The following is a 14577-nucleotide window of genomic DNA, read 5'->3' on the forward strand; positions in this document are numbered from 1 at the left end:
CGTCTGACGCGTCTGGTATTTACTAAGCTATTTCGTACATTTACCTATCGTCCGAGCGCTCCCCAGTAGCCCCAGAGACAGGTCTTACGTACGTCATCTACGATCGTCCACTTCCTTCTCACACATCTTGTATGAAAACTAAAAGACAGGAAATACTAGAACGATGACGTCACGTACGACCTCTTTCTGGGACTATATCAATGTGACCAGCCAATCTGGCAGCAACAGTAAGATATCGTACGTAGTTGTTTTCTCAATTTAAGAAATCTAATTATTAAATCATTTATATTTCAGGATATCAAGCAAAATTGAGGACATATTCGGATTAATCCTATTTGTCAATCTGGCCATGAGTTCTTTGATAATTTGCTTGGCATTATTTTGTCTTACGGTAGGTTATCTTTTTTTTAAGCACCGTAACAAAATGTATTGTGTCACATTATTATTTAACATGAAGTAGCCAGTAGAAATTATTCCACGAGGAACGGACCTATAATTGTCTCACCTGAGGTATGGTCCTTGCCCGATACGCCAAAAGTCAAGCAAACCATGAGCAGACTGTACGAAATACTATTTTAAATATTATATTTACTTCAAAATATGCTGAACACAACAAAAGTTTGAATAATTTAAATTTTTCATTGCAGATTGCTACAAAAGATCTCATTGTCAAGTATGTTGTTTTCCTTGCGTCTCCCTTGCTTGAAATAAGTCTCAAGTGCTTCTATGGAAACAGGCTGATTGAAGAGGTTACTAATTAATTGATTATTCGCCAAACGACTATATATTTTTTAATTACCCAAAAATTTGGGATTAAGTGCACCTTGCGCTCGTATAATATAATAACAATGGATTAGCCCTTTCTTATCTAAAAATTACACCATCTACACGGAGAAAAATGAGCCGATTTCCTGTTAAAATATTAGTCATTCAGAATATATGAAGAACACGCAGGGCCGGCCCTACGCGGGCGCTATTGTAGCAGTCGGGTGCCGAATTTCCAAAGGCACCAAGGCGGCGATAATACCTAACACAAGACAAGAGTCCTAACATATTACCCTTGAGGGTATTTTTTACAAAAACAGAGCTACACAAAAACACAAATAATTAATAATATTATTGATTACAGTAATCAGCTACATAAGCGTCTGCTGATTTTGACCGGCCGTACGAACACGTGTTATTTCCTAATAAATGTCTTGACGGAATGCGACAATTTCAGTATCTCAACTCAATTGCAACATTTTTATGAACACGTTCTCATAAATCATTCGCTTTTCACTGATACTTTCTTAAGAACTCTGTCAATCCATTCGTCAAAAGGCTTCAATCTCGTTTTTAACAGGAAAACGAATGATTCGACCAGATTATTAATAAATTAGAAGTTTTTCATGTAGGTAGTTTTTCTCCGTGTAAGAGTGAGGTCATCATACAACATAGAATTCCGATGCCCAGATATAAAATTCTCTAAAATATTTTATTTCTTATTTTTGAAGCTTCATTCAGATGTGTGAATATTTTTCATACATATTGTAGGAAAAATACACAAAACACTAAATAAGGAAAATAAAAAATATAGTTAAGTAACTAGTTCGTAAGTGCCAAGACTCGTGGCTTGTTTAAAGGATTTCGGTGAGTTATTATAATGTTTTTGTTCCCTTCATAATGTGTGCACGTAAATTTAGATTTGGGAAACATGATATCTCTTAAATCTCAACTTCTCGTAATTGTAAACATTTTCATAGTACATGATATTAGTTTGCGGATAATTAGGGAGCATGTTGTTTTTAAGCTTTTACATTATTGTCAACATATTGTATTATATTAAATGTTGCTTAGTTGTCCTCGTATTTAAAATTTGTACCATACTTTCAACTCTTAAAATAACAATATAAAACAGAGGGCAAAGTTGTTGCTCAAATCCCATATTTTAATTTGTTCATTTAAGCCTGAAACGCATCGCGGCACAATATATAGAGATACACTTATTATTAAACTTGTTGTGCAAGCTTCTAGAAATGTACTCGAAACTAGCGAAGGTCTTTCATTTTGTGGTAAAAGTGTTGTCGTAATTTGTTGTTTGTTAGAAAGAGTTTGTTTTAAGTTTTGATATCTAGGGATGTGTCCGGGAGTGACAAACATATGCATATATTCCTCCCACTGCGGCGCAAGGCGATGGGCCGAGAGACAAGTTGGAGAGGTCAAAGGGTCTTCCCAAACCAGCCTCTCCCGATCTGGCACGCCAAGAAGCTGGTGGGCAGGTGCATCCTTACCACACCCCACCCGATAAACCCTGGTCCTTGGAGGTGTTATCTAATAAATGGTTCCCGGGGCGGCGGTACCCAAGCCCACCTCCCAAATAATAACGCAAAACGACAAACGTTCTGTGCGCAAACGGTCAATATTTCGCATAATTTATACCGAAACCGGACTAAAGGTAAGCACACACTGGGCCCGTGTACGCAACGTGTGCATTACTACCAAGGCCATGGCAACTGGCACAGTTGTTCTGCGCACGCAACGCTGATTTGAATCATGGTATTGCAATATTCAATGGATTTTACATTATTTAGATCAGTATCGGTCGATCAACGGTAGGTCTGACGCTATTTCCACACTTTTTTTTATTTTTTTTTATTGTGTTTATTTCTTGCTAGAGCAATCCCGATGAGTAACAGAACTCATTTTAGGACAGCAGGAACTTACAATTCATATGTAGGAGGTAGTAGGAACAATTTTACAACGGTATTTTGATATCAAATATAAGTTTCACATTCAATACAGCATAAAAATTAAAAATTAAAATAATGACACATTAAGTAGAACAAACAACAATAGAAAACAAGTACAGAAAGAAAAAAAAAACATGGATAAGATACAACAAGAAATGACAACACAGTTACATATTTTCATTTTTAAATGTAGTTAAAAAATATTCTTTTAAAGCATTGCTTTGCAATTTTTTATTATGGTGGATGTGTTTGTACATATCTGGAAGCGAATTATATAGTGTATAGGCAATATAGTTCAGTGATTTTAACCCATATTTTGTAGTGTGTGTTTGAGGAATGCGGATTTTATTGTTATTTCGAGTATTGTGGTTGTGGATGTCTTGATTGTAAAGTGGCTTGATGTTGGTGTGAGTTGATTTTTGGGTAATTTGTAGGATGGTGCTTGTGATTTCATATTTAGGAAGGATTGTAATTGGAAGGATACCAGAAACTGAATAGATGTCCCTAACATGAGTGTCCCATGGAAGTTCAAACACATTTCTGAGAGCTCGGTTTTGAACCACCTGCAGGTCAGCTATCAATTTCTTTGAGGCAAAACCCCAGATAAAGCAGAGATAGGAAAGGTGTGAATGTACCATGGCATAGTATACTGAAGTTAGTAAAGGAATGGGTAGTAATCCTTGAAGCCTATATAGTACACCAGTTATAGGGGTAATTTTCTCTTTTATATGATTTATATGGAGATCCCACGAGAGTTGGGAATCTACGATCAGACCCAAATATTTTGTGTTCATTTTCTTTTCGAGGCAGTTGTCTCCAATTTTAATATCGAGGCTGAAATTTTTCTTGTTACCGAAAAGTATATAATGGGTTTTTTTTACGTTAAGAGTTAGTTTGTTTATTCTCAACCAGTTTGTGAGATGGCAAATATCAGCATTCATCTCCGTTTCAAGCTCCGCTAGGTTGAGTTTATTGTAAAAAATTACCGTATCGTCAGCATAAAGTTGTATAGTTCCTTTAATACCCCACTTTGTTATGTCATTCACGTAGATTAGGAATAGCAACGGTCCAATAATTGATCCCTGTGGTACTCCGCATGTTATTTTACCTAATTCACTCATTTCTCCTCCAAATTCTACTGCCGAAAAGCGATTTGATAAATAAGATCGGCAAAGCTCCAGAGGTGTACCAACAATACCCAAATGCTTCAGTTTTTCGATCAATACTTGATCCACCGTGTCAAACGCCTTCTTTAGATCAATAAATATTGCCGCCGTAAAATCACCGTCATCTATATGTTTCTGCAGATTTGATATAAAATCGAAGGCTGCACATTTAGTGTTAGATCGTCGTCTGAAACCATATTGTTTTGACGTGAGAATTTTGTTGTGTTCGAGATATTTCAATAGTCTTTCTTTAATGACACATTCAAAAATTTTAGAGATAGCTGGAAGTATAGAGATTGGACGATAATTTTGGACATTTTTTTTACATTCATCTTTATATACAGGAATAATTTTTGCAATTTTTAGTTTATCTGGAAATATACCCTTTGATAGAGAGAGATTTATTAAGTAAACGAGGTCATCCACCAGTTCACCCTTGCAGTTTTTGAGAAGGAGAGAGGTTACACCATCGGAACCAGCTGCTGCTTTAGACTTAAGGTTAGATATGATCCGTAAGATTTCCTTTTTATTTGTCCTGATCATGTTAAAAGATTGTTTTGCTTGAGGTTGCGTGTAGATCGTATTTACATCAGTTTTTGAGGTTTTTATGACTGATGCTAAACTTTCCCCAACTGAGAGAAAAAATGTGTTAAATGCAGTTGCAATCTCTTTTGGTCCCTTTACTTCTTTGTCATTTATGACTAGAGATTTACAAGCTATTGTCGGGTTTCGCGAGCTATTTGATAGAATGGAATTGATTGTTTTCCATGTTCGTTGTGGCTTATTAATGTTTTCATTAATCAATTTCGTATAATATTTAGATTTAATGTATCTTCTATAGTTGGTGACAGTATTACGAGCTTTATTTTTTTCTATTGTCAAAGGAATACTTTCTTGATTTTGTTTCCAAAGTTTAAATATACTATTTCGTTTTTTAATAAGTGTATCAAGTTCAGCATCAAACCATGGAGCATTGTTCAGTCTTTTGTCGCCTGTATTTGTTTTTACTTTTGTTTTGCTTGAATTTATAGCATTCTGGAGATAGTCAGCGAAATTATTATAATTTTTGTTTACATCATCAGACGATTGATCAAATTTGCAAGTTTTAAGTGAAGTATTTAATTTTTGATAATTTATTTTGTAAGCATTTGTGAGGTTTATTGCGGATCTGTTATTGGGAAGGTTTTTCAAGGAATTTTCATAATCCAATATAAGTATATTGTGGTCACTAAGGGGATCATCAATGTTTGAAATTGTGCCGGAAACATTTGTCCTATTTGTAATGATGTGATCTATCAACGAGCTGGTGTTATTAGTTACCCTTGTGGGAAACATTGTGTTACATAGATAAAAGTTATATGATTTCAAGGTGTGAATATATCTTCGTGTAGTATCAGTGTCTTTTGAGATATCGATATTGAAATCTCCAAAAAGTAATGTGTCTTGTTTGTTATTGTTTAATATTATTTCGAAAGATTCAAAGAAATCTGTTATATTTGAGTTCGGCCTACGGTAAAAAACATACAAATTTAGAGGTTTAATACTTTTTGACGTGACTGTAATTCCTAGAAAGGTATTTTCGCTGCAGCATTTTTCGATCTTCTTACTGTTGAGTGTATTATGCATGTAGATGGCGACTCCTCCTCCTCGGTCCATCTCGCGGGAAGCAAAGATTCCAGAATAGTCAGCAATATTGAAAAAAGTTTCCTCTCCTTTACGCAGCCAGGTTTCCGTAATCACGAGAATATGTACTGTTTGTGTAATGTTTTTGAGGGTTTCTTCGATTTCGTCTATTTTGTTTCTGATGCTTCTAGCGTTCATGTACATAATACGCATACAGGAATTTATAGTAGTGTATTCTTGTATACTGAAACATTTTTTTTCCTTTATGTTGCCTTTAACAGTGGCCCACGTAGTCTACCCTTTCTCTGAAGCGCTCATCCATTAGCTTCCAGAGTGGGCACTCTGGATTTGTTGCCCGGTGGTTTCTCGTACCTCCACTGCAATTTGAACATGTTGGTTCTTTCGCCTTGTTGGGACATATGTCATATTTATGACATTCGCCACAGTGAAAACAAGTTAGCTTCTCTGTACAGAAGCGTTGGGTGTGACCAAAACCTAGGCACTGATAGCATTGCATCAGCGGTGATTGGTCTTCGACCACAAGCCGTTGGTATCCGACGTTTATTCGTCCAGCGTTTACCAAGGATTTCCAGTTTGTAGGGGACGCTTCTAGGACAACGTTACACAGAAGTTTGTTTCTATGGTTTTTTTTATATTTGATTCTTAGATTTTGTGTGAAATCTATTTCACACCCTTTATTTTGATTTTGAAGTGACTTGAGTAAGTCTTCGTCGGAGGCACCTTTTATCAGTCCTTTTATTATAATAAGCGGATCGAGTTGCTTTCCGTCCGTCACTGTTATCTGTCCATGGAGTCCTTTGCTCAACTCCGCTTTGAAATCATTTTTATCTTGTAGTGAGGCCATCTTAAAAATTAGTTTGTCGTTATTTGTTTTTCGCATACCCGATACACCAATTCCAAGGGATCGAACATCGATGTGCTTCTTAATTAGCTGGTCCAAGTCATCAGAATTTTTTCCCGGGTCATCTGAGCTAATTACTACAGCGTGACTCTGTTGCGTAGTTCTCGGCCTGGCTGTGACATTCGCGTACGTAATATTGTTTTTCAGTTTAGCCTTAATTTCGTTAATGTTAGTGGAGAGCGATTTGATGGATTCGAAAACCATTTCCAATGGTTTCGGTGAAGAAGTACATACTTGCACCGTAGCCTCCAGGTGATCCATAATGCCACTGACATAGTTCATGAGGGATGTCCGCTTTTCTTTGCTTAAAATATTGATGGTTAGCAAATTCTTTATTTTTTCTTGGAGAGCCCAAGCCTCATTTAAACGGTCGGTCGCAGACGGCAACAAAACAACTTATTGTGCCTATGGCTATGATTTTCAGAGCGTAGCAGTCCGAGAAGCGGCCTACGATTGCAGCTGGGTAGACAATCCCTCTCTGCGCAGCGCCGTGATAATGCTGCAGATTAGGGCCGATAAACCTGCTGAGATCTCTGCCAAGGGCTTCACCAACGCGTCTTTTGAAACTTTCGCTTCTGTAAGTAACAACTAACTAACAAACTATTCAACCTTTACTTACTTATCATACATTTCACAATTTATTAACAGAAATTAGAGAACTTTGAGTGTCCAACTAGGAACAATTCTCGTTTTAGGACAGTCATGTTGACAACCCTTGTTCGTATTACTAAGTGTAGCTGACATCAAATAAATTTAGAAACAGCGACATTATATGTAGTTTGACTATGAATTTATTTTTTGTTTACCCTTAATTAAGTAGCCAATCATTAACTAATTACATAGAACATTATTCGAATTTTTCGATTTCCTTGAGTCGGGTATGATGTTGAAAAGTTTAGAAAATGCTAAAAAAAACTGTGCTCATGCTTGCAATACAACAAAGTGCAATGTTTTTATTTTCAAATATTATTCTGCCTTTCTTTCAGATTCTTCGAGCCTCCTGGTCGTACTTTACTTTGCTGCACAATGTTTACGGCGACAGTAATATCGAATAGGGCATTTATTAATTGTAAATTTAAAAAAGAATTACATATCTATATTTTACACGTTAGGTTAACGCTTGCAATTTGTAAAAATAAAAATAATTTGGATTCGTTAAAACTTGCACAGCAAATATTCATTAACGGATCTACAAACATAAAATTTTAAATAGACTATTGGATAAAACCTTTATATATTTTCTTTATTTATGTTGGCGATTATAAATGTGGTTAATAAAAGATTTCTGCAAAAGCAATAAAGTTATTTTTTCAGAGCCCACTTGATAGCATACCAATTTCCTGTCAAAATTTTAGTCATTCAGAATATATGAAGAACACGTAGGGCCACCCCTACGAGGGCGCTATTGGAGCAATCTGTTCCGGGTGCCGAATTGCCAAAGGTACCAAGGCGGCGATAATACCAACACAAGACAAGAGTCCTAACGCATTGCCCTGGAGGGTATCTTTTACAAAAACAGAGCTACACAAAAACACAAATCTATTTTTTTTTTCAGAGCCCACTTGGCCATATTATTACGAAAGCCTTATATTCGTACGATGATAATAATAATTATCATACGAATATAGAAAGTAACAAAAATCTTTTCAAGAGAAAGAAAAGCAGAAAACGAATAAAAACCAAAATTATCCAAATATTCAATAAATCGAAGTCACATTTATTTCTTTATTCACGCCTTGAAGGCTTTTACGTGTATACATTGTTATAGGTAAGTTGTTCAGGAGTACAATAATAATTATATACTACATTAATAATTATATACTACATAAAAATAATTTTAAGGTTTTTATTCTCGCGGCTCTATGGACGTTACCCTTGGCTTTACCCATCGATTTATATATTAGGCATGACCAATTACCACTCCCTAGAGACACGTAGAGGTATTGCTTTGCTTAAATATTTTTTCCAACTAATAAACGGTCACTTATCTAATAATGAGATACTGGCTAGGGCGGAGTGAAAAAACTTTTTTTCAAATTTCGTGTTTCCTATATTACCAATGGGTGCCTTGGTAGTACCCCATAAAGTACACAAAATATCATCAAATTCCAACTTCATCTTCAGGTGGCGCACTGACCCTAAAGTTCTACAAAAAATGGTGTTTTTTCAGATTTTGTTAGTAAACAAGCACATCATCTAATCCAGCTTAAACGTCACAAAATGTATTTTAGTTTTAGCCATCTAAATAACTCCTCTTCCCCCCACCCTTTGACACTATTTTGCGTAACAACAGCTGCAGTCCATCAGTAATTAACGGACATTAGCGCGGAGTGCACGTTCGTTGGAACAGCTACGAAAACTTGATTGTGATTTCTTTGTAATATGCCTAAAACAAGAAAAAATTCAATGTGTTCTATGTTTGGTGGCCCAGAAAAATTAAAAGACAATGTGTTGCCAACTTATTCGGATGGAATAAAGTATTATTTGTGGATTAGAAATGACTTGCAGTGGTTATCAAATGGAAAAGATCCTTCTGTGAAAGATATATGTGAAATAATTGCAATTGATCTAATTACGTTGTGGAATAGAGCGTCTATTCCTATTGTAACTGAACATCAAATTGTAACTTAACTAACCCGGTATTATCACAAGTACAAATGCTTAAAAAAATGTCGAGTACCTAAAAAGAAAACTGAATTTTATGAAGATGCAACAAAAAAACTCTTTGATATTGCTGTTTGCAAGTGCATTTGTGTCGATTTTTGTAAATGTTTAGTGAAAATACCCAAGAAGGAGCTAGAATTCCTGCAAGATCAGAGAAGTAGCCGCAAAATGTATATCGGCTCAAAAGATATAGTGGCAACCGAGGCTTTGGAGCGTAGGCAATTACGACTGATGAGGTAAAATAAATTACTTCAAAAACAGACTGTTGAAAAACCTCTGAGCCCCTCACCAGAGACTTCAGAGACCTCGGATGATAGTGTAAGATTATCAGACAGCAATCAAGATCCAGACTTTTATACACTTTTTCCGGCATACACCACGCCATACACATCGAAATCACAAACAAATCAGATGAGGCATCGATTAAAAAATCTTGCCACTGCCTGTGACAGGACTGGTGTCTCCGACAGATCAGCCTCAACCATCGCCAGTGCAGTTCTTCAAGATATTGGTTTTATTTCTAAACAAGATTTCTCAAAAGTAATAGATAGAAGTAAATTAGGACGCGAGCGCCGAAAAGTTCGAGAAGAGTTGCAAAGAAGGCAGATTTCGAGCTTCGGGAGTTCTGACGGTAAAATAAGTGGGTTATATTTTGATGGTCGGAAAGACAAGACCATTGTGCAGGAAAAACATGATAACAAGTACCACAGGAGAACTATTACTGAAGAACGTATTGTTTTGCTCTCCGAGCCAGATTCTCAGTACATTGGCCACGTCGCGCCTCCTTCTGGAACCGCTAATTCTATTAAGGATTCAATTGTAGAATTTTTAAATTTGCAATTCTGAGATTTATCAACCATTGTAGCCATTGGATGCGATGGAACGGCTGTAAACACGGGCTTCAGGAATGGAGCAATCGCATTGATTGAAAAACATTTAAATAGACCATTACACTGGTTTATATGTTTGTTGCATGCCAACGAATTACCACTGCGTCATATTTTTAAAACTTTGGATGGGAGTACTTAAGGTCCCAATAGGGAGTCATTGGCAAGATGTTACAGCACTGTGAAGACCTCCCTGTGGTAAAATTTGATAAAATTACGACAGTCTTACCCGATATCGAAAATTCTAAGCAATGATCAAAAATATCTGTATGAAATTTGTCAAGCTGTAACACAAGGCAGCGTAAAAACTGATTTGGCTAATAAAAAACCAGGAAAGCTGGCACGCTCTCATTGGCTAACCTGTGCAAATAGAATATTGAGAGTAGCAACAAAGTTTCCAACTCATAGTCTGGTTGAGATTGCTACGTTTGTGATAAAAGTGTATGCGCCAATATGGTTCACCATAAAAACAAAACCTTCATGTAAAGATGGTCCAAAACATGTCCTTAGTATGATAAAAAGATGCTCCTATTTAAAATATGAGCTGAAAACAATTGTTTTTCGAATAATCGAGCGGAACTCTTTCTTCGCTCATTCTTAAAATATTTTATTAGCGATGCTACAAGACGAAAGACAGCATATAAAAGAATTAGCAGTAAGAAGAATTCTTAAAACCCGACAACATGCAAAGGAGAAAAAAGTAAGGACATTCTTGACTCCAAAACTAAACTTCAAAGCCAACGATTATTATGATTTGATAAACTGGAAGACGAAAAAATATTCGAGCCACCATTCACAAAAAAATACGGTGACAGTGAATTATTGGAAAAAATTATGAGCGAAGATATAAATATCCGGATTGAAAATTTTCCCTGTCACACACAGGCTGTGGAGAGAGGTGTGAAGCTGGTCACTGAAGCTATCTTGTCTGTTTGCGGAAGTGCAGCACGCGATGGATATATTCGAGAAAGAATAAAATTGAGAAAAGAAATGCCAAAATTCGAAACAAAATTACACTTTTCCTCTGGAATTCAGGGAGCTACCCCATACGCATATGACACGACTGAAGGCTGAAATGATTAAAAAATATATATATTCTTAATGTTCCTTATATTTTAATGCAAATAATAAAGTTAAATATGATAATAATTTTGTTTTAATTTTTTAAAAAATTTCTAGAATCGATCATTTTTTCAAAATTTCAGGTCCTCTGCGCCACCTGAAGATCATATGTCAAAAAAAAATAAAAAATATTTTTCAACAGCTATTTATCTACAGCAACATTAAATGATATAGGGTTTTTGAAATTCGAAGAAAAATTTTTTTCGACCTCTTTCACTCCGGGCTAATACTGGCCCAATTAATTTTTTTTGTACCAGAGTCTCACTCTCGAGGACGTCATCACAATCTTCTATATAGTAGAGCAAGCCGCACTAATTTATTAATGAACTCACCTGTGGGGAGAGCTACGTGCTTTTTGAATGCGGTAGATAAAAAAATTAGATTTATTTTTTGTGTCCTATAGCGCATTTGCGAAATTTTTGGCATTGCATATACACTGCATAAATGGTACAATTATAACGTCTTAGGCTTTATTACCTGTAATTGTTATAAATAAATGTACAAATTATATATAAATAAAATAAATAAATAATATAATAAACTGAGTATAAACGATATAAGCAGGCACAATACAAGTTATCATCGAGCGTTCTGTTGTACAAAAGAATTCGAAAATTGAATATATTAATAAAAGTACACAATAAGTACTTAAGGTACTATGAAAGTACTTACAGAGAAATGTGTATTAACCTTGTTGATATTTATAAAAATAAACAATAACCGTTTGTATATAGTCACCATGTTTTTATTTACCAAACCTTTATTACGCCATTGTGTGTTTTACAAATTAATACAGTGATAAAAGATGCACATGAAAAAGTATGAAAGATATGTGAAAGTTGTACAAACGAGTTAGTCCAGAAGTGGAAGGATAATCGAAAAAAAATAATGAGAAATGTAAATACATATTGCTATGGCGTTGTAAGACTATAAAATCCTGTAACATAAACTAATTGATACCTCACTTAAAAATATGTGTCATGATTCAATGAATTGTTTGACATTTATTTCAATACGATATCCACATAATTTGATATTTCAAATTAATACATGCAAATAATAAACATAATTTGGCGAACTAATATTCAAAATGGCTACCATAAATAAATCACCCACATGGCTACATTGAGATCAATGGATCGCTATTGTTTATCACACAAAAAAACTTTTGATTGACATTTTTGTTATCTCCCTCCAATACTTTAATAATCTTAGGTCGCAGATTATCTATCTCACCGCGGTCATGACCGAAACCCCCTTCAAAATAAATTTCTTATGATACTAAGCATACGTTAGACATGGTATTTTTACCTCTTTAGTCTGTATGGTAAAGAGAAAGAAATAATATACATGGGGGACAATATTTAAAGGGACCTAAAGATGGTATATGCAATGGCTTTTCATTTGGACTCTAGATGACACTGGAACCCGCTATTACTATATGAATCCGCATAAATGTTTTAAGCTAAATTAATTATCGGGTAGTTTGATAAATCCATTTTTTAAATTTAATAATATTGTAGCATATTTTTGAGAGGTCAATGACCAAATGACCTCCATACAAGACCCGCCACTAATTATAACGTAGTTGTTCGAGGAACGAACAAGGGTTGGGATAGCCGTATTTTGAAGGGCTATTCCACACAGATTAAGCATGGATAAAGCCTATGGCTTATGACAGGCGAATTCGATAACACAATTTGTAAGGTTAATTCATAGTCAGCTTACCGGGTGGCGAACGAAATCTGCACCTCGAGAATCATCTGTCAGCACTTGAACGGTGATCGTTGTACGGTAGCACTCGTTATGTTGAATTGGATTGCGATAGTTGCGATAAAATACGTTTAAGGGATTATTCCGATAAATAACCGGCCAGAGTACACAAATTGGTTTTGACAAGACGAACGTTTCGATGCGATTGTACGGCTCACGGCACTCCGTGATTATAGTTGACGTGTGTGAATTCAAACTGTACAGTTCAAACTCTGACCATACTATTCGTCAGCACACGGCCTGTCAAAAGCAAATCGGCGTGACAGAACAGTAGTTAAAGTAAGCTTTTTAACAATTATAAAAATAAACTTGAACAGTTTGTTGTAAAGTACATTTGTAATTAACAAATCCTTTTTACGCCCGATTGATTGTTTAACAGAACATAAAAAAATGATTGCAAAGATAAAATGTGTAAAGAAAAAAAATAGAGATGTGTTACAAATTAATTATAGTTTGGACACTAAGTGGTGGCTGTAAACAACGATTGAACTAAATTTGTTACCTGTCTTTGGATTGGCGAATTACTGAAATAATTATTAGCACACTTTACATACAGAACATCAACACATGAGGTGATTTTGCACAAAAACGGCGCTATAAAAATCATCCAAATATTATTATTTATTATTATACATAGCAGTCAGTCGTGTATCACGCGTAGGTACGCGCAAGTTAATATGAAAAAAATATTGTTAATAATATTCAGTTCCAAGGTGAAAAAATAATTATATCGATTTGTAGACAATTTAATAGGATTTCTTTTGAATCTTCCATTAATTTATTTGAATCTCTTCTCTATTCGGGGATCGATATTCTAATGAGTTTTTTTTTAAATTTATTTATTCCGTTTGAAACTAAATTCAATATTCATAAAAATAATGTGTTAGATTTTGGGCGCGAACGCACAACAGACTAGTACAGTAACCGTGAAAGCATGATAAAAACCAGGGCCGGCCCTATGTGGGCGCAGCTGGAGCAGTCTGACATTACAGTCAGTGTAATATCTAACACTTCGCCCCTGGGATTATTTTTCATAAAAATGGAACTACAAAAAGTAAAGTACAAATCATAGGCGTCACCTAGAGACCTACTCTGTATCTTTCGGGTTAACCAACCAGTAAGTGCGGGGTTTAACCTTTCCTTGCCGGTGCTGTCAACTGAGTGAAAATCGTCTCTAATTAATAAAATATTTCTCTAAATATACTAAACACAGAGTTCAAATTTTAGGTACTCCTCCGCAATACATTTATGTATTGCATTAAGTAATTACAATATATAAATATTTACCAAAGTGTATAACACCGGAGAAAGACGAATGTTTGAATACCGTAAGGGATGGGTTATTATGGGTTTGTGACGTGGCTAAAGCGGCGTCAGGAAAGTTTCGAAAGATACAGAGTAGGCCCCCTAGGCGTCTAATGGTTTTGACAAGGGCAGCCAAAATCTTACTCGCACCAGGAGCCGTTTCACTTAGGGCCGGCCCTGATAAGAACTATGGCAAACACCTCCCGGTAGCCGGTAAAATGTGTCACCTCGATGAAATAACCAGCAGTCTATCAGCACGCTTACTGCAAGCACTTTCGGTTGTCATATTTATAGGTAAAATATATTTTTTAACACTTTCCGTACTATTTGGGAAAATCGGATATGTTTCTGGCAACACCTGAGTTGGCGAAATGTCAAATTTT

At 35.5% G+C, this 14577-nt stretch overlaps 1 protein-coding gene across 1 annotated transcript in view; it reads left to right on the forward strand.

Annotated features, from left to right (window-relative positions):
- Window positions 1-7603, forward strand: part of LOC149412119 (odorant receptor 4-like) — a 36030-nt gene extending 28427 nt beyond the window's left edge. The window contains exons 5-8 of the mRNA XM_089646516.1: window positions 295-391; window positions 648-749; window positions 6868-7020; window positions 7430-7603. Of these exons, the coding sequence (XP_089502642.1) occupies window positions 295-391; window positions 648-749; window positions 6868-7020; window positions 7430-7498 (421 nt within the window). The 3' untranslated portion in view covers window positions 7499-7603. The remainder of the gene's footprint in view (window positions 1-294; window positions 392-647; window positions 750-6867; window positions 7021-7429) is intronic.
- Window positions 7604-14577: the final 6974 nt, after the last annotated feature.

Source organism: Hesperophylax consimilis, chromosome 24, assembly GCF_061612785.1.
Source record: "Hesperophylax consimilis isolate HC1 chromosome 24, BYU_Hcon_1.0, whole genome shotgun sequence".
NCBI classification, from domain to species: Eukaryota; Metazoa; Arthropoda; class Insecta; order Trichoptera; family Limnephilidae; genus Hesperophylax; species Hesperophylax consimilis.